Here is a 22,712-nt window from a genome sequence, read left to right as displayed (position 1 = left end):
CTCCCCCTTTAAAGGTGCACCAAACACACAGCAAACCACAGCCAATGCACTCGCCATACAATAGGTCTACTAAAGCACTCCAGTTTTATTGACCAATCTAATTCACTCCGCTGTCGGGCATAGTAGTTCACAGTGCACGGAGGTGCTATGCTCTTGCAGATACAACGACCGGGATGCTTTTGCTCTGGCTCCTCTGACGATTACCAAATACACTATCATAAAATCTCACAGCCCAGCTCCATTACGACAGGAGGGGAGTTGTTAAGTCAGCTGAATGCCGCTGTCCTAATTTCAATCACTGAATGCACTCAGATAACACACGGATTGAGTCACAGCACTGTCTCCAGCCAAAGTCAGGCAATTAAAGCATGATCTTATCATCAATCATCCTCATCCAGTTCAAACTTGATAGACAGTCTAAGCTCCAACTTCGCAAGCCGAAACTACATCATTGTATCAGCTGTGCTGAGTATGGAGAAATGCCCAGGCAGAAATGCAGGGAAAGGGCTTGCTTCTTCATCATGTCTTTTATGATAAAGAGGCGAAACAAAGGTAAATCTGCATGGATGTAACCAAGGTTCGTTTGAATTAACAGTGAGGGAAAACTTACATTGTCTCCTAGTGTGTAAGTAGAGGAAGAGGAATTATTTAAGCTCAGTATCAATGTGGACACAAGAACAAATGGATATAAACTGGCCATCAGGAAGTTTAGACTTGAAATTAGACAAAGGTTTCTAACCATCAGAGGAGTGAAGTTCTGGAATAGCCTTCCAAGGGAAGCAGTGGGGGCAAAAGACCTATCTGGCTTCAAGATTAAACTCGATAAGTTCATGGAGGAGAAGGTATGATGGGATAACATGATTTTGGCAATTAATTGATCTTTAAATATTCATGGTAAATAGGCCCAATGGCCTGTGATGGGATGTTAGGGGGGTAGAATCTGAGTTACTACAGAGAATTCTTTCCTGGGTATCCGGCTGGTGAATCTTGCCCATATGCTCAGGGTTCAGCTGATCGCCATATTTGGGGTCGGGAAGGAATTTTTCTCCAGGGCAGATTGGAAGAGGCCCTGGGTTTTTTTTACCTTCCTCTGTAGCATGGGGCATGGGTCACTTGCTGGAGGATTCTCTGCACCTTGAAGTCTTTAAACCATGATTTGAGGACTTCAATAGCTCAGACATGGGTGAGAGGTTTATCGCAGGAGAGGGTGGGTGAGGTTCTGTGGCCTGCATTGTGCAGGAGGTCAGACTAGATGATCATAATGGTCCGTTCTGACCTTGGTATCTATGAATCTATGTAGCACTATCTCAATCAGATACCCTGAGTTTCACTTATAACCACATTTGCTGTGCAACACAGCTGATTGGACGACAATAGCCATCTAAGTAGTTACATAGCCCTGACCACCAAATCAACCAAGCATCTCACAAGCATGAATGAGTTTAATCCTCACAACCCTCCTGGAAAGTAGTGAAACATTATCCTCATTGGCAAAAAAAAAAAAAAAAAATCAGATTTCGCGACACTGAAACATTTCACCTATTTGTGCCAAATTTGCCAAATTGTTTTAGTTGGGGGGGGAGGGAAGAGAGAACAGAAAAAAATAAAAACATTTCAACCTTTTCAAAACAAGACATTTTGATCTTGTGATTTGAAATGACTTTCGGCTTGGAAATTTCCTTCCACTGTGATTTTTAAAAATTAAAAAGAAGATTTTAAAATGCTCAAAATCAAAAGGAAACATTTCCTGTCGGGTAAAGCAAAAGGTTACATTCAACCCCAAGCCAGGTTTTGGTGTGTTTTTTTTCTACCAACCAAAAATTTCAGAAAAAGTTTGTTCTGGGTCAACACAAAAAAAAATTTCCCCAATTTTTTGGCATTGCCAGCACACCAAAAATTCCATGTCCCACAGCTCTAATCCCAAACTCAAACATTTAGGACCAGCCTCAGCTGACTTTAACCGGCTTCTCATTTTTCTGCCTACCACGAGACACACAATTTACCTTTGCATTGCCAAAGCACTGGAAATGGGCCTTAATGAGAATCCAGCATTGTCTCATTTGTGAGGACGAGCATTTTCTTACACAGCGAAGTGTCACTGACATGCATTCGCAAGTGCAAAAACTGAGGTAACTTCTGAAGATCATTCCTTGGCTTGGCATCATTCAAAATGCTTTGGATTCAATTATTTGTTACTCATTAACTGGAGAATATTCAAAGGCCTTTTGCAGAAGGGAGAATTTTCATTGCCAACCAAAGTTCCACTGTTAATTTCAGACAATCCCAGTGCACCCACTGCCACCAATTTTATATATATTACCCGGGGTGCTTTCCAACCTACCCAAGACCTGCTTTTGCTTCCATGATCCCAGAGCAAAAACTGCCATTGATTTAACAGGAAGCAGGGTCAGGCTCCCCTACTCTGGAGGACTTAAAGTTTGCTTAGGCAGACACAACGCAAACAACCAAGAAAGCTGAAGCAGCCAGTGCTGGCGAGGAGATTAGTGCCGGTAGGGTTATGAAACTTAATCCACTGAAGAGCTCATCTACTTTATCATGGTCCCTATCTTGGTCAAATTCACCGAAGCAACTTCTGGCTGCTTTGAGACCTTCCATCCTGTATTCTGCAGCTACTACGGTTTCAGAGAGTAACAGGCCATGTAATGGGGTCACGTCCTTTTCATGGCCTGACTCTTGAAAATAAGACAGGAGGACCCACTGAGGATTATCTTGCATCCCCAAGAGACTTAATGGAAGCTGTTTGGGGCAGGGACCATCAGTTTGTTCCGTGTTTGTACAGCACTTACGGAAACAACAACCAACAACAATACTAATAATAGAGGTGAATTATTCCCTGGCTACATACCCTTCTACAATTGCCCCAGTACACCTCTGGAGTTCTCAACATATACCTTTAGGTAGCAACATATCACTTGAAGTTTTATTGTTATGTATTGCACCTTTCAATGTAGAGGAGTCTGGCAAAGGCAGCTGCCATTTTGGGTCCAGTTCAAGTGAAGTAAGTTCTTTTTTCATGAGATCATAAGTTCAGTGATAACGATAATAGTGCTGATGTAATATACTTAGATGGTACCGCACAACATTTTGATGAAGACACTTGAACAATACAAAATTAACATGGCACATGTTAAATGGATTAAAAACTGGCTAGCGGTAGGTCTCAAAAGGTAACTGGCAATGGGGAATCATCGTGAAGTTTGTGTGTTTCTAGTAGGATCACACAGGGATTGGTTTGGGGCCCTACACTAATGACTATTTTTATCAATGAGAGACACAAGGCGGGCAAGGCAATATCTTGTATTGTTCCAAGTTCTGTTGGCGAAAGAGGCACGCTTTTGAGCTACATAGAGACTTTCTTCGGGTCTGTGACCCTTAAAAGCTTGCCTCTTTCACCAATAGAAGTTAGTCCAATAAAAGATATTCCCTCTCCCACCTTGTCTCTCATATCCGGGGACCAATATGAGCAACAACACTGCAAATTATTTTTATTAATGACCTGGAGGAAAACAAAATCATTATTGATCTGGTTTGCAGATGGCACAAAGACTGGGGAGCTGTAAATGATGAAGAAGACAACTAATACAGAGCAACCTGGATCGCTTGGTAAGCTGGCCTCAAGCAAATATGTATTTCAATACAGCCAAGTGTAAAGCCATGCATCTAGGAACCAAGAATGCAAGTTATATCTGTGGGAGAGAGGACTCTATCCTGGAAGCAATGACTATGAAAAAGACTTGGACGTCTCAGTAGATAATCAGCTGAACATGAGTTCCGAATGCAATGCTGTGGCCAAAAGAGATAATGTGAGTCTTGGATATATAAACAGGTGAATCTCAAGTAGGAGTAACGGTTATTTGATCTCTGGACTTGGCACTAGTATGACTTCTAAAGAAATACTATGTCCAGTACTGGTGTCTACAATTCAAGAAGAATGTTAAAACATTGGAGAGGGGTCAGAGAAGAGCCACAAGAATGATTAAGGGATTGGAAAACATGCCTTACAGTGAAAAACCTCAAGGAGTTCAATCTATTTAGTTTATCAAAGAGGAGGTTAAGGAGTGAGTCAATCACAGTCTATAAGTACCTACATGGGGAGTAGAAATTTGATGATAGAGGGTTTTTCAAACTAGGAGACAAAAAGTATAACAAGATCCAATGGCCGGAAGTTGAAGCTAGACAAATTCAGACTAGGAACTAAGATGCAAATTTTTATCAGTGAGGGTAATTTACCATTGGATCAATTTACCAAAGGTTACGGTGGATCATTCATCCTTGGAAATACAGCATATCTTTCTGAAAAACATCCAGCCTTGATTTAGAAATTTCTAACAGGAATAAATTCAGGGAAACTCTCTGGCTTGTGTTATACAGGAGATCACATTACATGATCACAGTGGTCCCTTCTGGCCTTGGAGTCTATGACCTAAGACTGTTTTAAAGGGGACACACACACTGTGCTCTTCCTTCTTTTTTTAAATGGGGTGAAGGGAAGGTTGTTTTGCTTTAATCTACAACTGGTCTTTCCAAGTGAAAGTCCAGACATGCGGCTGGTTGCTCTGCATTGAAAAACGTCACCAAGGCAGGGTCACGTTTTTGCTGCATCCATCGTCTTGCACAATATGATCAAACAGAGCAGAATAAGTGAGCTGATGAATTTAATGAAATGATGGGTTTGCTGGGAAAACCCACTTGCGTGGGAGTACTTCCTTGAGTGAACTATTTCACTACTACCATAAACTTCCAATAGGCAAGCAGCACCAACTATCCACACATGTAGCAGTCTCAGCAGAGAGGCTGAGCATCTGATTGATGGGGAAAACAGAGTCACTGTCTCACCCCACTCCACCCAACCTGGGTGGTTTCTATGAGTCAGGAAAGCGGCACAGTGGGGATGCTTGTGCCACTGCCATCTGTTTCTAGAATAACCAGAGAAATTCACACTTAAATGTCATGCAGCACCTTCCGCCGGCCCTTAATTAACTTACTCTTCTCTTGAGTGATAGATCCATAGGTTCACAGGGGCTCGGGCATCAGCTGAGCTAAATGGCCATAGCTCCACTGGCTTCAGTTTACATCACCGGTGGATTCACCCAGTAGATTTTAAATGCCAGAAGGGATCATTATACATTCAAACTGTTCTCAGTCATGTAATCTCCCAAGGAACAGTCCCGGCTCCAAGGGTGCTCCTTATGGGAATCGAGCCGACCCCACTGTGCTTGATGAATGACTTGGTTGCCTTATCGGAAGCCCTCAGGCAGCCTCGCCTGCCCCCAAATGGGAATGTCTTTGGCCAATGGCTCTCCTCTCACTGATAATGCACGTGCTTCTTCCTTTTCTGGACCTCAAACACCCCTCCATGCTGCTGAGCACCAGGGCTGAGTGGTCATCATGCAAGGGGATGCAGATCACGCCCTTGCTTACCTGCAAGCTCCTTGCAGCCGACCCTACACACAGTATTTTCTCCCTGGTGTGATTTCAGACGTGTCATGAGACCCCATAGCATGGATTTTATTTTCATCAGCTAGGCAAAATCTAGATAGATATGAATGAAAACCATCTATCTGGGTATCTTGATCTCTCTCTCAGGATAGGGATTTATCTACCTGTTGTATTTGTACATGCTCATCACCATGGTCACTGGACATCAAGGTGTCACCATCAGATGAGATGTTATCCCAAAGTCCTGACAACCTGCAATCTAGGAGCACCTAGAACTCCCAAGGGTTTTATCTTTCCCCACAAGAGTATGGAAGTTATTGCCAGTCTCCTGTCACAAATTCCCATTGGGTCATTCCATTCTGCTTAAGTTCAATTCCCCAGTTATTTCTATTGAATGCTGAATCCTTCTCTCTCCACTCTGAATTGCTATCAAGTATTGGAGACCACTGACCCTGAGGCCAATGCGTTTCTGCAATGGACAAAGTGATCCTTTAATGTTTGAGCTGGTTGACATATTTCATTCAATACAATGTTTTCAACAATAACAAAAAATGGCATTTTCATCCAAATGTTTCTTTCCACAGGAAATGTCCATTCTTGGGAGAGCGCTGTGACATTGCACTCCATATGTTTTATGGAAATATGCTAATAAGTATGAATATGATGTAACTGGAATATGCTTCATGCAGAAGGTCTCTTGTAAACTATCATTACAAAGCTTATAATCTTCTGACTGTGTTCATCCTATTTGTATGTATGTATCATTCTTGTGTCTAATACTATAAATATGAAGTATAACTCTGAAGTCCTGTTGTAATTATGCAAAGTGTGGGCCATTAATGGTGGTTTAGAATCTTGATGGCTCCCATTGACTAGGACAATTGGTTGTAAATGGCTCTGTTTACTTGCAAGCCTTCCTGCGTTAGTGTGAGTCAGGCCGGGAAGAATGGAGGCTTAGGGTATCACAGGACATGTGGCCATGTCACCTGGTACTGGAATCTATCTTAAACCTGGTGCTTTTCCATTTAGAAGGCGGGGTGGGGACCCAGAGAAACAAAAGATTCCTGTCTTGTGCCAAAGCTATAAAAGGGGGTGGAACAGAACAAAGGGGGCTGCCAGTCATGAGAAATCCCCTAGTTACCACCTGAGCTGGAACTAACAAGGACTGTACCGGGGAAAGGATTGGGCCTAGACTAGGAAGGAGTCTAGTCTGTAAAAGAAGCTTATTGGAACATCTCTGAGGGTGAGATTTACCTGTATTCAGTTTCTTAATGTATTAGGCTTAGACTTGCGTGTTTTGTTTTATTTTGCTTGGTAACTTACTTTGTTCTGTCTGTTATTACTTGAAACCACTTAAATCCTACTTTTTTTACTTAATAAAATCACTTTTGTTTATTAATTAACCCAGAGTAAGTGATTAATACCTGGGGGAGAAAACAGCTGTACATATCTCTCTATCAGTGTTATAGAGGGCGGACAATTTATTAGTTTACCTTGTATAAGCTTTATACAGAGTAAAATGGAATTATTTGGGGTTTGGATACCATTGAGAGATGGGTGTCTGGGTGCTGGAGAAAGGAGTACTTGCTGAGCTGTTTTCAGTTTAATCTGCAGCTTTGGGGGGCATGGTCCAGACCCTGGGTCTGTGTTGCAGCAAGCTAGCATATCTGGCTCAACAATTTTGGAGCCCCTAGCTGGCAAAGAAAATGGGCTCAGAGGTAGGTCCTCAAAAAAAAAAAACCCTACCAAATTGAAATATAACCCAAAACTGAAAAATATTGTTAAATCTGGCAAAAATTTTCTGTAAAACCAAAAAATGTTGTCCAATCTGGTGAAAGTTTTCAATTTTCCATTGCTGAATTTTTTTTATGGTTTTGGGGCAGGGGAGGTTTGGTTCTGTTTGGTTTTGTTATGAAAATTTGAAAAGCTTTGTAGAAATGTTTTTTATATAAAATTATCTTTTTGTTTTAATTCAAAAATTTTGTCCAGGGGAAAACAATGAATATTTCCTGCCTACATGTACCAGAGTTGATCAAATGCTTTCAGATCTTTCAATGGGTTTGTAATTATTACAATGTAATAAATAACAATAATAAATTCCTTGGGCAAAAACCAAACTAACCCATTGTATTTCTTACTGTAAAGTTCAATGAGATACAATGCATCACACAGCAAGAAAAGGAACTGAAAAAAGACAAGCAAAAGTTGCTTCATGACCATTACATAAAAGCACACCTAGAATTAGCTGTAGATATTATATATTTTCTTTTGAAGAACTATAGGCTGGTGAAGCTTATCAGCTCATTGGAGAAAAATATCAGATGGGGTAGAATTTCTCAGCTGCTGGAAATACTTGTTTGAGGGCTGGTCTAACCTAAAGCTGTAAGTCGACCTAAAGTATGCTACTTCAGTTATGTAAGGGTATGTCTACACTATGAAATTAGGTCGAATTTATAGAAGTCAGTTTTTTAGAAATGGGTTTTATATATTCGAGTGTGTGTGTCCGCACAGAAAATGCTCTAAGTGCATTAAGTGCATTAACTCGGTGGAGTGCTTCCACAGTACCGAGGCAAGCATCGACTTCCGGAGTGTTGCACTATGGGTAGCTATCCCACAGTTCCCGCAGTCTCCGCTGCCCATTGGAATTCTGGGTTGAGATCCCAATGCCTAATGGGGCTAAAACGTTGTCGCGGGTGGTTCTGGGTACATGTCATCAGGCCCCCCTTCCCTCCCTCCCTCCATGAAAGAAAGGGCAGACAATCGTTTTGCGCCTTTTTTCCTGGGTTACCCATGCAGATACCATACCACGGCAAGCATGGAGCCCGCTCAGCTCACTGTCACCGTATATCTCCTGGGTGCTGGCAGACGTGGTACTGCATTGCTACACAGCAGCAGCAACCCATTGCCTTATGGCAGCAGATGGTACAGTAGAACTGGTAGCCATCATCGTCATGTCCGAGGTGCTCCTGGTTGCCACTGTGAGGTTGATCAGGAGCGCCTGGGCAGACATGGGTGCAGGGACTAAATTTGGAGTGACCTGATCAGGTCATTCTCTTTAGTCCTGCAGTCAGTCCTATTGAACCATCTTATGGTGAGAAGGCCGGAAATACGGATTGCTAGCAGTCCTCTTGTACCATCTTCTGCCGGGCAGGCAAGAGATGAGGATGGCTAGCAGTCCTATTGTACCATCTTCTGCCGAGCAGCCATAAGATGTGGATGGCATGCAGTCCCTCTACACCGTCTGCTGCCAGCCAAAGATGTAAAAGATAGATGGAGTGGATCAAAACAAGAAATAGACCAGATTTGTTTTGTACTCATTTGCAACCCCCCACCCACCCACCCACCCACCATCTAGGGGACTCATTCCTCTAGGTCACACTGCAGTCACTCACAGAGAAGGTGCAGCGAGGTAAATCTAGTCATGTATCAATCAGAGGCCAGACCAACCTGCTTGTTCCAATAAGAACAATAACTTAGGTGCACCATTTCTTACTGGAACCCTCCATGAAGTCCTGCCTGAAATACTCCTTGATGTAAAGCCACCCCCTTTGTTGATTTTAACTCCCTGTAAGCCAACCCTGTAAGCCATGTCATCAGTCGCCCCTCCCTCCGTCAGAGCAATGGCAGACAATCGTGCATCTGAGTTGAGAGTGCTGTCCAGAGCAGTCACAATGGAGCCCTCTGGGATAGCTCCCGGAGGGGAATACCATCGAATTGTGTCCACAGTACCCCAAATTCGACCCGGCAAGGCCGATTTAAGCACTAATCCACTTGTCAAGGGTGGAGTAAGGAAATCAATTTTAAGAGCCCTTTAAGTCGAAATAAAGGGCTTCATCGTGTGGACGGGTGCAGGTTTACATCGATTTAATGCTGCTAAATTCGACCTAAAGACCTAGCGTAGACCAGGGCTAAGTTACATAACTGAAGTCGATGTCACTTAGGTCGACTTACAGCAGTGTCTACAGTGCTCTCCTGCTGATTTACCTTCTGCTTCTCGGGGAGGTGGAGTACAGAAGTCGGCAGGAGAGCGCTTTGCCATTGACTTAATCTGTCTTCACCAGACCTGCTAAATTGACACCTCTGTATCGATCACAGCAGTGCTGATTTAGCTGCAAGTATAGACAAGCCCTTACTCAAAAAGGGGCTAAATCCTTAGTTAGTGTAAAACACTGACTTCAGTGAAGCTGCACCAATTTATACCAGGATCCAGCCCAAATTTTTAACATCGTAAATCCATTTAATTTATTTTATGGGATAAAGTCATTTTCTTGATATATGCACAAGTGTTTAATTTTCTGAATATTACTGCATAGGAATTTTTTCCCTACAGGTTGCTGATGGAATATCACTCTCTTGGGCTCAAATCTGTTTCTGGTATGATGGTTCTGAAGTCTATGGAGTTAAGCTAGGCATGTATGTTTTGTCTGATTGGCCAAGGTTTTCAAAAGTGACGAGAGATTTTGTGTGCTGCAGTTTTTGATGCTTCACTGGAGTCACCTTAAAGGGGCTTGATTTCTAGGGGGTGTGTCCTCCCTTCTTTCTCAAAATCAGCCCCTTTACAGAATTTCAAGCTGGTCATTCAGAATTGGAGGTACCCCATATTGATAGCCACTTTTCAAAATCTTGACCATTATCCACCATAGTTTATTTCATGGTGTAGTTTTAACTAGATTATGGTACCTGGCTTAAACCTAGAGGGAGAGTAGGTGTCACTACCATGACAACTGGTTAGGTGACAGTTGTCACCATGACAGTTGGTCCCTTCGAGGCAATACATAGCAGGTTATGGAGCTGTAACGGACACCGCTCATTTCTCTTTCGGTTGTCAGGGTTGGCTGGAGGGGCTGAGCTGCAGCCATTAGATGATAAGAGAAGGCACCATCTTCTAGACTCTCCTGCTTGTCGATTTCACCGATGTGGACGTGATGGTTGTTTTCGCAATGGTGCTGGACCTGCCTCCAGATCCGTACCCTCCCCTGCCTCCATTGTTTCCTCCTCCAGAGGTGGATCCTCCACCTAAGGCATATCCACCTCTTCCACTTCCGGAACTGAAACCTATTCCATCACCACTGCCTCCTCCTACTCCAAGGCAAATCCCACCTCCAAGTCCACCTCCAGAGGTTAAGCTGCCACCCACCATGGCTGCGGAGGAAAACAAAGGCAGTTGGTTATTCCAGAAGCAAGCCCAGGAGTCCTACCGCACAACCCACAACCGGACACCACCTCTAACAGAACAAGATGAATGTGCCAGCGACTTACAGATACTCACAGAACTTTGGCATTCTCCAGACATTCTGCAAGGGAAAGAAAGTGGTACGGGTTACACATGCAACAGAGCCGTTATACTGCTAGGAACCCTGCAATCATTGATATTTCATCTGCTGAAGGCCAGGGTCAGTTTCTGGTCGGGAACTGGAATTTCCATTCTGCAGGATATTCCAATGTTTTGGGCGTAAAAAATTATTCCAGTTCAGAATGAAAAGCTGAAATTTTGAAATTTGCCATGAAAGAAACATTTCAAACTTATTCATAACAGTGTTGTTTTGACTTTTGTATTGTATTAAAATATTAACTATAATATATGTATTCTGTACACATGCTACTAAATGTAATATAATGTTAAAATTAATATTCTCCTATCATCTAAAAGTCAAAATGAAATTAGTCCAAATGATGCTATCAAAAGGGAACATTCCAACTTTTTCCTGTTGAAAAATTCTCAAAATCAAAACAAACTTCCACAAAACATTTCAATTCCTAAAAAACTGCATTTTTCAATGGAAGAGCATTGATGGAACTAGTCAGTACAATTAAACAAGATCTGTATTCTCTTCATTACTATTATTTGTTTTGCCATAGCAGCAAAAAGCCCCAACCAAGATCAGGGCCCTGCACAGACACAGAGCAGTAGACAGTTCCTGTCTCAAAAGAGTTTGCAAGCTAAACTGTGAAACAATTTGGGGCTGGTCTTCACCACACACTGTGATTAATTAATCCACCTCAATGAGAGAAGGAAGCTAAGTGGAAGGAGTGTCTCCCATTGACATAGTGCAGTGGAGAACCACTTCAAACCAATGTAAGTTACATCACTTAACTCTCATAACTTAGACTGACTTACAACATTAGGGTAGACAAGGCTAAAGGCACATAATCTTGCTTAAGGTCACCCAGCAGATCAGTGACAGACTAGAACTCATGTCGCCTGAGTGCCTACCCAGAGCCCTATCCACTAGACTAGACCACCTCTTGCTCTTAAAGCAGCAGCATGTCCTAAATGCTAATATGCCAATATTATTCAGACTGCCTTCTTAGTTGCCAGGGAGTTAGGGGCATTGTTTTAAAAGGGTGAGTATGACATGCGCTAAGTTTCCCCATTGACTTCAAAAGATCTGGTCCTCATTATATTGCCCTAACCTGCATACTTCTCCTTCCAGCAGCTTCCTGTAGGTGACGATCTCGATATCCAGAGCCAGCTTGATGTTCATCAGCTCCTGGTACTCCCGCAGCTGACGCGCCAAGTCTGCCTTGGTCTTCTGCAGGGCATCCTCCAGCTCAGCCAGTTTGCCCTTGGCGTCTTTGAGGACCAGCTCACCTTGCTGCTCGGCCTCAGCAATGGAGGTCTGCAGCTTTTCACACTGCAAGGCCAGACAAACATCTGATGGATTCTGCTGAGGGTAGCACAGAAAAACACAGGCCTGATCCTCTTTTGCCCGGTAGTGTATGTCAGTGACAATGGTGCAAAGTGAGCGTAAACCACTGCCATTCTGGTATGATAGTGGTTTACATTCCATGTGCACTGGTATAAATGACTGAACAAGGGAGAATCAGGCTGCTGGAGTTTAACATTAGCTCAGATTTTGCAACAAGAGTGAGATCACCACAATGGTTTTCATTTGCAACCATGGTCCAAATCCCAAAACCGGCCACAAATGAAACACTTCAGAAGCTCATGGCACAATCTGATAAAAGCAGCAGTCACAGTATTGCCCAGGTGTTCAGAAATCATGGCACCATAAAATCATGAGATCATACTAAATAAGCTGGGACTTCTTTTTATCAGCCTTCTGGTTTTGGAGACTGTAGTGTTCAAGCTTCGTCTCTGCAATCATGAGGCCCTTTCTTAAAAGAAAGCTGAAAACCTCATGTCCTCACCTGATTCCAGGAGCTGGAGCTTTAAAAAAAGACCAAATACCATGCAATGTGTGATTAAAAATCACAAGAATTGACAAGATTGTAGTCACCACTCAAGAAAGGCAACTAGACTAGACAAAACTAGAAGGACAAGGGGTATTGTCATAGAAATTATGTTAAATACTCATCAGCGCTTAGCTGTTGTTGAGTCTATAGGGAGACAGACAGACCTCAATGCTTTTCTTTAGACAGGACACTTCCTGACATGAACAGAACTGGAAAATGGAAATGTGTATTTTTGTTTAAAAAAATACCAAATTGGGGCAAAAAGCCAAAGATGTGAAATTTTTCATGGAAGGGATTTGCAGAAAAAATCCATTTTAGGAGAAGGCTCTAGTCAAATTTGTTTTCTCCAGGCAGGAAGTGAAATTAACAAGAGCTTTCCTGGCAGGAAGCTGGGGAGCTGCCATTTTGATTTTCCCAAAAGAAAATTGAAATTTTATGAAAAGGGCTTTTTCTAATAGAAAAATCATTGCAATGGAAAGTTCCTCATGAGCGCTACATCTACCAGTGAAATGCTAAAAGAATTCATCCCGGGTTCACACTCACGTGCATGAAAAAAAGCCATATCTGCTTCTTCACATTTTCTATTTCAGCCCACAGCCTTTGGATCATCCGGTTAAGCTCTGAGATCTCGCTCTTGCTGTCTCGTAGACTGTCTCTGTGTTTCCCAGCTGTCACCTGCAGCTCTTCAAACTGGTGTTCAGAAACAACATAACCAGGTGGTGTCAGACAAAGGCTAGTGTGTATACTCTTTGCAGCAAACCATCATCACCCCGTGAGTTATCTCCCAAAGAGGACACTGTTCAGAAGAATCCAGTAGAGTATTCCAAGTGGGGAGATGGCCGTCCTCTTGGTCGACATACCAGGGATTGAACCGGGGACCTCCAAAACTAAAAAATATGAGCTGCTACTTGAGCTAAAGCTGCAGAACTTGGAGGGTGAGGGAGCTGGCAATTCATACCCTTTGTGGATCAGCCCAGTGGGATACACTCATCAGTGGGTTGCATTTGTAGCAGAGGTTCATAACTCATGGGACCGGCTGTTTTTCCTTGCCCTCTCCTTTTGCCACTCACTTGGGGGAATTGCTACTACTGAGGAAGCTTGCATTTTGGAAATGCATGTGGGATGCTCACACCTGTGGCTGCCAGCAATAGTGGGGCATTACTTCACGTTCCTGGGCAAAGGGGCACTTTGGGTTCTAACCATCTAAGGACCCACTGTGGAACTGCACTACAGCACGAACTGGGATCGCTTGCGTCTTATGTGCACGGCTTAGTCAAGTTGTGAGTAAGTGCTATGGCAGCAGAGACACAGTGTTGAGATGAGTAAAGGAGGGAGAGCAAATACCTTATGGAGCACCATCCCTACACACACACCACTCCCATCACAGCTTAGACCTCCGCAATCATCTTGGTCTGCAGCACCAGGGAGGTGACGGCCTCTTTGCCTTGGCCAAAGCTGCGTATGAAAAGACAGAGCATCCTCCCTGTGGATGGCAGTTGCTACTCAGCTGTACAGGATAGCATTGGGTTTATATTTGCCCAGTGGCATATGGCGTTTTGCATCCAAACTCCCTGCATCCACTGAAGCCAATGGCAAAGCTCTCATGCAAGGCATGATCAGGACCCTAGATGCTGGAGGACTCACCTTGCACTGGTAGCAAGACTCTGCCTCCTCTCGGCTCCTCTGAGCAATCTCCTCGTACCGTGCTTTGACCTCCCGGATGATGCTGTCCAAGTCTAGGTTTCGGCTGTTGTCCATAGACAGGACCATGGAGGTGTTGGAAACGGTCTGCTGCATCTGAGACAGTTCCTGCAAGTCCCATAAACGTGGGCTTTAGCCGCACTGTGTTTCTCTGATGAAGTGAGCTGTAGCTCACGAAAGCTCATGCTCTAATAAATTGGTTAGTCTCTAAGGTGCCACAAGTACTCCTTTTCTTTTTGCGAATACAGACTAACACGGCTGTTACTCTGAAACCTGTGTTTCTCATTGTATATGTTCCTCTTTCTCAGTCCTTCTCCATTTCAGATCCTCCATGACTAGCGCGGTTGGCCTGAATTTTCTGAACCGCCTAGTGATTTGGAGTGCCCAGCATGAGACACCTTCAAGAGGCCTGATTTCAGAAGCACTTCCTGAAAATCAGCCCCCGCTTTAAATGTATCACAAGTTGGGTCCTCCCAAGTCAGTAGACTTTGTCCAAGAGAGGTTTAAGAGATGTCTTGATCTCACTCTACAAGTATCTTCACAGGGAAGAGATTTCTGATAGTAGACAGTTCTTTAACATAACAGCAAAAGGCATAACGGGATCTAGTGGTTGGAAGGTGAAACTAGACACATTCAGACTAGAGGTAGGGTTCACATTTTTAATAGCAGTGAGGATGATTTAACCAACTGGAACAACTTGCCTGGGGATGGAGTCTCCATCACATGAAGTCTTTGAATCAAGACCGGACATCTTTCTATATGAGATGCTCTTGCTTACAAAGACGTTATGGGGTTAATACAGAAATTTCTGGGTGAGTTCTTTGGCCATATTATACAGGAGGCCAGACTAGATGATCACAATGGTCCCTTCTGGCCTTAAACACTAAGAATCTATTTAGACGCTGGTGCTGCTTCAGTTTAAATTGGAGAGAGGCTGCTAAGACACAAACCCTATCCTACACAGTTGACATCAATATATTTTAAAGAGGAATATTCATCCTCAGAAAGCCAAATATCCCAATCCCCAGCTACCTAATGGTACCATCCAGCTATTTAGAATTAGCACTCCAGGGCTGCATTCCCCAGGCGACCAAGAGAATAGCAAGCCTTCTCACCACCTCATACAGACATCTCAGGAAGTTGATCTCATCAGTCAGGGAGTCTAGTTTCGCTTGCAGCTCCATCTTGTTCATGTAGGCAGCATCCATCTCCTAAAGGAAAGATCGGTAACAGAGTGAATCTTTCCATCTCCTGAGGCTAATAAATTCAGGTGTCTAATTAGAGCTGGACAGAAACCAGATTCATTTTGCAGGAAAATCCATGATTAAGATATTTTTTCCGGCTCTGAAATTAAACGAAACCAGGAAATTTTGAAATTTCCTGCACAGCTCAGGGAATAATAATTTGGGGTCAATTGAACTGTTTTCTCAATAAAAGTGAAACATTTTCTTCTGATTTTGATCTTTTTTAACTTTTAAAAATACTTTTTAAATGAAAAAGTGAAATGCTCCTTTCCAAAAATATCAAACTGGGACATTTGGGCATCAAAACACTTTCTTTCGTTTTTTACTCAAAACGAAGTTTCCTCAACATTGACACATTTTTCTAAACTTTTCGGTTTTGACGAAAACTGCATTTTTGGGCAAAAAAAGTTTGGACAAAAAACTTCTAATCACTTTTATTAGTGATGCTTCCAAAAAATGGTCTCTAATGTTAGTCTGCCTACAGTAAACCTGGAGCTGGGACAAGCTGAATTGGGTATGAAGGAAGGGTATTTCACTGCATACTCATACGATATTGTCTCATTGTTTTCTTGTGCTCTCTATCTGTCTCTCTGCCTCTACTCTTTTGTCTTACTATACTTTGATTATAAGCTCTTTGAGGCAGGGACCATTTTTTTGTCTTGTGTTTGTACAGCACCTAGCATAACAGGGTTTGGGCCAGGACTAGAGCTCCCAGGTTCTATTGCAATATAAATAAAAAATAATAATGGAGTAAAATACCTATTCAATTAAGGCTAATCTTGTGCAAAAATAAAAGAGGCATGCATCTGTGTAAGTTGTGTATTTTTCTACACCAGGGGTTGGCAACCTTCGGCACGCAGCCCATCAGGGTAATCCGCTGGTGAGCTGCAAGGCATTTTGCCGAAGGTTGCCAACCCCTGGTCTACACAGTTTGTGTACTTCGTTTTCAGCAGTAGAAACATTTGTACCTAACGACCTTTTTCCTGATCTATTTTGCTACTATATCAGCCTGACCTGAACTTTCTTCTGAAACTCAGACCTGAAGAAGATCTGTGTGTTGTTTCTCTCACCAATGGAAGTTGGTCCAAACTCAAGAAAGGCCAAGATCTTAAGGTGTGTAGGGGAGCAAGATTCGCTCGGTGGTCCTCCGTTAAGATGAAGCTAACTTTAAAGAGTGGGATTTTACTGAGCAGCAACTCTTAGCTCGTAAAACAGTCTTCAAAATGTGCTATCTCAGCAGTGTACTAACCACAGGATATGCAGTGGAACAAAGAACTTTGAAAATAGCCCCAGATAAAAAGTGCGCAGCAAAAAAGGAAATAGATAAGAACCAGAAGACACACAATACGGGTAACAAAGGTATAGTGGCTCCTAAATCATAGGAGAAGTAAGACCCTCTGCAGACTGGATGCAGGCCATCTGCAAACTCCAGGGAGGTCTTCAACAGTACCTGTTTGCCTCTCTGTCTATATGCTGTTTTTACTAACTGTTACTTCAATAAATCCAATCAAAGATGACTTATCAGGGGTCTGTTATTATTGACTCAAGAGAACTGCTCTCTCTAAACATATAATTACAGTTTAAAATTGTAGCAGTTATTGCTTATCAAGTCATTGGTTGTTGATGATCAGCAAATTATTAATGCTCCCTTTGGGGGGCAGTTTTAAACAAACAGTTCCTAATAATCCCAACCGTTTTCTGTTCATTGCTTAAAGCTTCCTGTGGATTTTTACCCCGCTGGTTGGCTCACCTTTTTCAGGCCCACAAAGTCATTCTCCACAGCTGTCCTCATACCTGTCCTCATACCTGTTGAGTGGAAGGAATAAAATAGGGTCCAGTTGCTTATTTTTATTCTTGCCTAAGTCATTGGCAACAAGACAAAGAGGCTACTGGAAATGGGTCAGAAATCTTTGTCAAAATCTACCACCATGTTTGAGGATTTATGGACAAACAGCAACATTTTGCCTTCCCAAACGAACAAATTGATTGCTGCCATCTTTCTAAAACACCCAACCCAACATAGAGTCCAATGATGCAAATACTTACTACCGAGAGTAGCATGTGACCTCCATGAGGAGCTTCTTTCACTTCAGTGGGGCTACTCATGGTAGCAAACTTCGCACCCGATAGCAAGTGTTTGCAAAATTAAGCACACAAAGTAGTACTTCCATACTATGTCTGATAGCCCAATTTATTATGATATAACTGCACTCAAGTATTGAATCATGATCTCTCAGAGACTTAGCAGTGCAAACACCTATCCGGTCATCTGGGCCACCCCTAAAATGGCTTAACAAATTGTACATTTTCTAGTGTTTTGTACAGCTTTGTTTTAAAGGACTCTCTATATTATATGTAACAATATCCTAGAAGTATAGGACTAGAAGGGACCTCCAGTGGTCATCTAGACTAGTCCATCTCCCCATGCTGAGGTAGGATTAAGTATACCTAAACCACCTCTGACAGATGTTTGTCTAATCTGTATTTAAAATCCTCCAATATGGTGGGATTGTAGAGGTGAAAACTTTTCTCACTGTCCATGCACTTGCATGAGGGATGCGTGTGAGCTGAGAGAACAGGTTCAGTGAAGGATCAAAGGATTTTGTTGACTTCTGTGAGCCCATAAGTTTAGACCCTAGGAATGTTTGTGGATTTCTCATAGCTCTGGAACAAGAATCATGGAACCCATCCAGTCAAACTGATCGTTCTCTGCCATTCTCTCTCTACCAAATTCACGGACATGAAAAATGCACCACGGACCATGAAATCTGGTCTACCCCTGTGAAATCATAGAATATCAGGGTTGGAAGGGACCTCAGGAGGTCATCTAGTCCAACCCCCTGCTCAAAGCAGGACCAATCCCCAATTTTTGCCCCAATCCCTAAATGGCCCCCTCAAGGATTGAACTCACAACCCTGGGTTTAGCAGGCCAATGCTCAAACTACTGAGCTATCCCTCCACCCAAATCTGGTCTTTCACCACATACAATAAAGATTTCACAGGGGAGACCAAATTGGGGGTCCTGACTCAAAAGGGAGTTACAGGGGGATCACAAGGTTATTTTAGGGGGGGGATCTCGGTATTGCCACCTTTACTTCAATGCTGCCTTCAGAGCTGAGTGGCCAGAGAGTGGCGGTCATTAGCCAGGCGCCCAGATCTGAAGGGGGCGCCCCACCAGCAGCCGTGCAGAAGTAAGGGTGGCAATACCGTGCCAGACCACCCTTATTTCTGTGCTGCTGCTGGCAGCGGCTCTGCCTTCCGGGCCAGCAGCCACCGCTCTCCAGCTGCCCAGCTCTGAAGGCACCAGCAGCCGTGCAGAAGTAAGGGTAGCGGTATCACAACTCTCCCCTACAATAACCTTGCAAACACCCCCACCCGCACTCCTTTTTGGGTCAGGTCTCCTACAATTACAACACTGTGAAATTTCTGATTTAACTAGCTGAAATCATGAAATTTATGATTTTAAAAAACCTACGACTGTGAAATTGACCAAAATGAATTTGGTAGGGCCCTACCAGTGAGATTACATCCCACATTATTCACATCCGAGAGCAGGGGATTTTGTTAAATCTCCATCTTGGCGAATTGCTTTCAAAAGTCCCACCCGCAAAGAAATCCATTTTCTTCCATTTCTGCCTTGACACAAAGGTAAAACCCGACTGATTTCAAATTACCCAAGAGCAAGTTAGAGTGGGATCTGTCCACGGATAGAATACAATTAAATCTTAATAGTCCATTCCTAATTAGGGAACAGGTCAACTATAATAAATCTCTGCAAGAAGATTATTCTCTTTCAATCAGAACCATCATTCACATTCACCTTATTAGTGCCGGTAGAAAAATGAGTTGAGACAATTCATGAAAATTGTATCCTTCCTTGTCAAAATTCAAAATTCTGATGACAAATTTCATCACATTTTGAAAAAAAAATTACCATTTCTACAGCTGATTGAAAGACAGGATGAAATTTTCATGACCATTTTGACAATTTCTTTTCTCACCATTTGATATTTTTATGGACATTTCATCCACATTTCAAATTTTGAAGGTGTTTTGTTAAACCATCTCTACAGCTGATTGAAACGTGATTCAATTTCTGTGACCATTTTGTCCTTTTTTTTTAGTCCAAATTTGAAATGTCAGTAAAAATTTCACCATTATTTCAAATTTTGACTTTTTAGAGCAGTAAAAATGCGTGATCAAAATTGATCAAAAAATCAAACTTCAGAAAATTTCCACCAGCTCTAATTATTATTAGAAATTGATCCAGACCAAACGCCAGAACCAAAGAATCTGAACTTTGGCAAATTTCCAATTGGCTTCTCAGCTCTCTGACTGGAGTCTGACTGCAATGATTATACTTCGTTATTATTTCCTTACTTGTTCTTAAAATCCTCCACCAGATCTTGGAAGCTCTTCTGCTCGGTATCCAGCTGCCTCCTCTCATTTAACAGGCCACCTAGCTGCTTTCTCAAGCCATTGATATAAGCCTCAAATAGCTGGTCAAGGTTCTTTTTAATGGGTCCTTGGCCCTGTTCCTGCAAGAGTTTCCATTTTGTCTCCAGAACTTTATTCTGCTGTTCTAGAAATCGGACCTGAAAGCCAAAAGAGAGTGGTTGAAAAAGATTAGTTAAAATTTTCATCTTTCTTTTTCGTTTGTTTGCTTTTTGTTGTTGACCAGGTCTAGTGAGTTTAACCTTTTCCCTGATACAACTATCCTGAAAGCAATGACTCAGTAACCCTGCTCCAGAATCCTCTTGGATAAACAGGAAAAAAACCTCCTTGAACAGCAGAATCAAATATTTGTGGAGGGATTTTTTTCCAGACAAAATTCTCAGTCATAGGCAAAAGAAACTTGAGTTTTTTCATTACAGAGACACCAATGGATTAGAAGAATGGATGGTGTTGACCAGATGGGAGATGACATTTAGCAGGGAATATATCGTACAATTTGTTGCCTTGGTAACCAATGCTAATGATCCGGTAGGTAGAGCAGCAATCCATGGTTCAATTCCCTAGTCTACCAATAACCTTCTCTGTGACCTTGAGCAAGTCACTTCCCCTCCCACGCTTTGCCTCGTCTATTTTCAGTGTAAGCTCTTTGGGGGAAGGGGCTCTCTTTTGCAAAGTGTTTGTACAGTCACAGGCAGTGGGGCTGCAGGGGGGTGCTGATCTTGTGTGGGGTCTCTAGGAGCAATAGTGTCCCTTCCCCCACCCATCTCACCTTGTCAATGAAGGAGGCAAATTTGTTGTTCAGGGTCTTCATCTGCTCCCTTTCCTCTTTCCGCACTTTCTGGATCTCTGGGTCAATCTTCAAGTTGAGAGGAGTCAGGAGGTTCTGGTTGATGGTCACTTCTTGGATGCCACCAGGTGGACAAACAGGAAATCCAGGGCCATCCCATCCACCACCAAATCCTCCTCCAGCCCCACCACCAAAGCAACCACCGAGCCCACCACTGAACTGTCCCCCAGACCCAGCACCACCGCCAAACCCTCCACCCACGTGGCTGCCAGCCCCAAACCCTCCACAAGTGCCACCAAATCCACCAATGGAAATCCTTTTATTTCATCCCAAGTTATGCAGGCTCCTACTGCCAAAGCCTCTGGGACTCCAGGCTGAGCCTGTGCATCCTCCGCGTGACACTGTGCTGAAGCTGACTTTGTTCCCACCACTAACACGGGCAGAGCTGGAGCTGAAACCCCCGAGGCTGCCTCCCAGGCTTTGGCCAGAAAACTGGCGAGACATAGCGGCAGCTCCCCTTCAGCAGAAGAGAAGAGAGAAGGAGACCTTGACGGGGGAGCTACCAGAGGAAAGTCCCAGGGCAAAAGCAGTTGAGTCCCTCTAAAGACAGTGCAAATCTCTTCCTTTTTATCTGTTCAGGGAGTTGCCTAGGTAACAGGGGAGTGCAGAAAGGTGTCGTTTTTTGTATTCCTGGGCTTAAATGAGCCATCACCTCTTCCCTCTGCCAAAAAAACCTGACCTTTCCTGAAACACACCCCAAAGAGCTAAGAAACCTGCACCAGTACTGTCGTCTTTGGGAATTCTTGTTTGCCTCAAATTACTTGTGTTTTCCTTGTACCAACCCAGAATAGATAATCCAGAGTCTTACTTCGATGACACAGCATTCAAATTCCTTGACATATTTTGCCCTAGGGTGAGACCCTTCCTATATCCAGATCACTGACTTTTTAAAGCCTGTTGGCAAGTGTTGGTTTAGTGAATTCAGAAAAAATACGCTGCCTTTCACAATTCAGAAGACAAAACAAAAACAAAAAACACAACACACCCCAGGATTGCCCCATAAATCAACTTTTTGCTTGAAAAAAAATGTTGATTTACATTCTCCAAAATCACTTTCTTAATCCAGGGGAAGAGAGGGAAGAGGTCTGAACTATAGCAGTGAAAAGAGGTTGTGGGTTTGCTTAGTTAAAAGTGAATCTCCATTTTCATGTCTCGGTCCTGTTTAAGACGATGAACGCATGCTAGCTGGAGAACATACCTAGGTTTGCAGAGATGTGAGGCGTTTCATTACAAACCGTTCTAATCAAATGTGTAGTGTCTGCAATCTAGCGTCCCCCTTTCAGCCTCGGCTAGAAAAGACAAGGTCATTCACTATCTGGCAAGCAGAGAACAAGAGAGACGGAGGTGACACCGCTGCCCAAGACCCCTGCAATGGCAGGGAATTGATTCAGTGAGATAGGCATTGATGAGCCTAGCAATCAATCCACGCCCCACGCTGCAGAGGAAGGTCAAAACCCCCAACACCCCAGTTCAGGTTGGCCTGTGGGGAAAATGCCTTCCCGACCCCAAATGTGTGTATCAATATGCCCCTGAGCATGTGAGCCAAACCCACCAGCCAGGCATCTAGCAAGAGGATTCTCCGGCCCACCTCAGAGCTTAATCTACCCCATCCAGTGCCCCATCTCCACCACGGACCCATTAGTGGGTTGCGCAGGGAACTGGCTCGCACATATTTTTGCCAGGATATTACATTCAGTTAATGATGATGTGTATGCTCATGGCAAGGGGTGTTCTGCTTTTAGCACAAGTCACTCACTGGGCCCTGCATCCACACTACATTAGAATAGTTCTAGTGATCTCCACCCACT

At 43.2% G+C, this 22,712-nt stretch overlaps 1 protein-coding gene across 1 annotated transcript; it reads right to left on the bottom strand.

Moving 5' to 3' along the window:
• Window positions 1–8,821: 8,821 nt before the first annotated feature.
• Window positions 8,822–21,808, bottom strand: LOC311510788 (keratin, type II cytoskeletal 6A-like). The gene is given in 11 exon segments (XM_084610768.1): window positions 8,822–10,602; window positions 10,720–10,754; window positions 11,875–12,128; window positions 13,201–13,347; window positions 14,302–14,466; window positions 15,474–15,569; window positions 17,353–17,394; window positions 17,396–17,408; window positions 19,983–20,197; window positions 20,827–21,168; window positions 21,172–21,808. Coding segments are annotated over 11 exon segments (1,743 nt in total). The 5' UTR covers window positions 21,349–21,808; the 3' UTR covers window positions 8,822–10,345.
• Window positions 21,809–22,712: the final 904 nt, after the last annotated feature.

Source organism: Lepidochelys olivacea, assembly GCF_965140295.1.
Source record: "Lepidochelys olivacea isolate rLepOli2 genome assembly, chromosome: 20".
NCBI lineage: Eukaryota > Metazoa > Chordata > Testudines > Cheloniidae > Lepidochelys > Lepidochelys olivacea.
The sequence above is the reverse complement of the archived record's forward strand: the minus strand, read 5'-3'. Positions and strand labels throughout refer to the sequence as shown.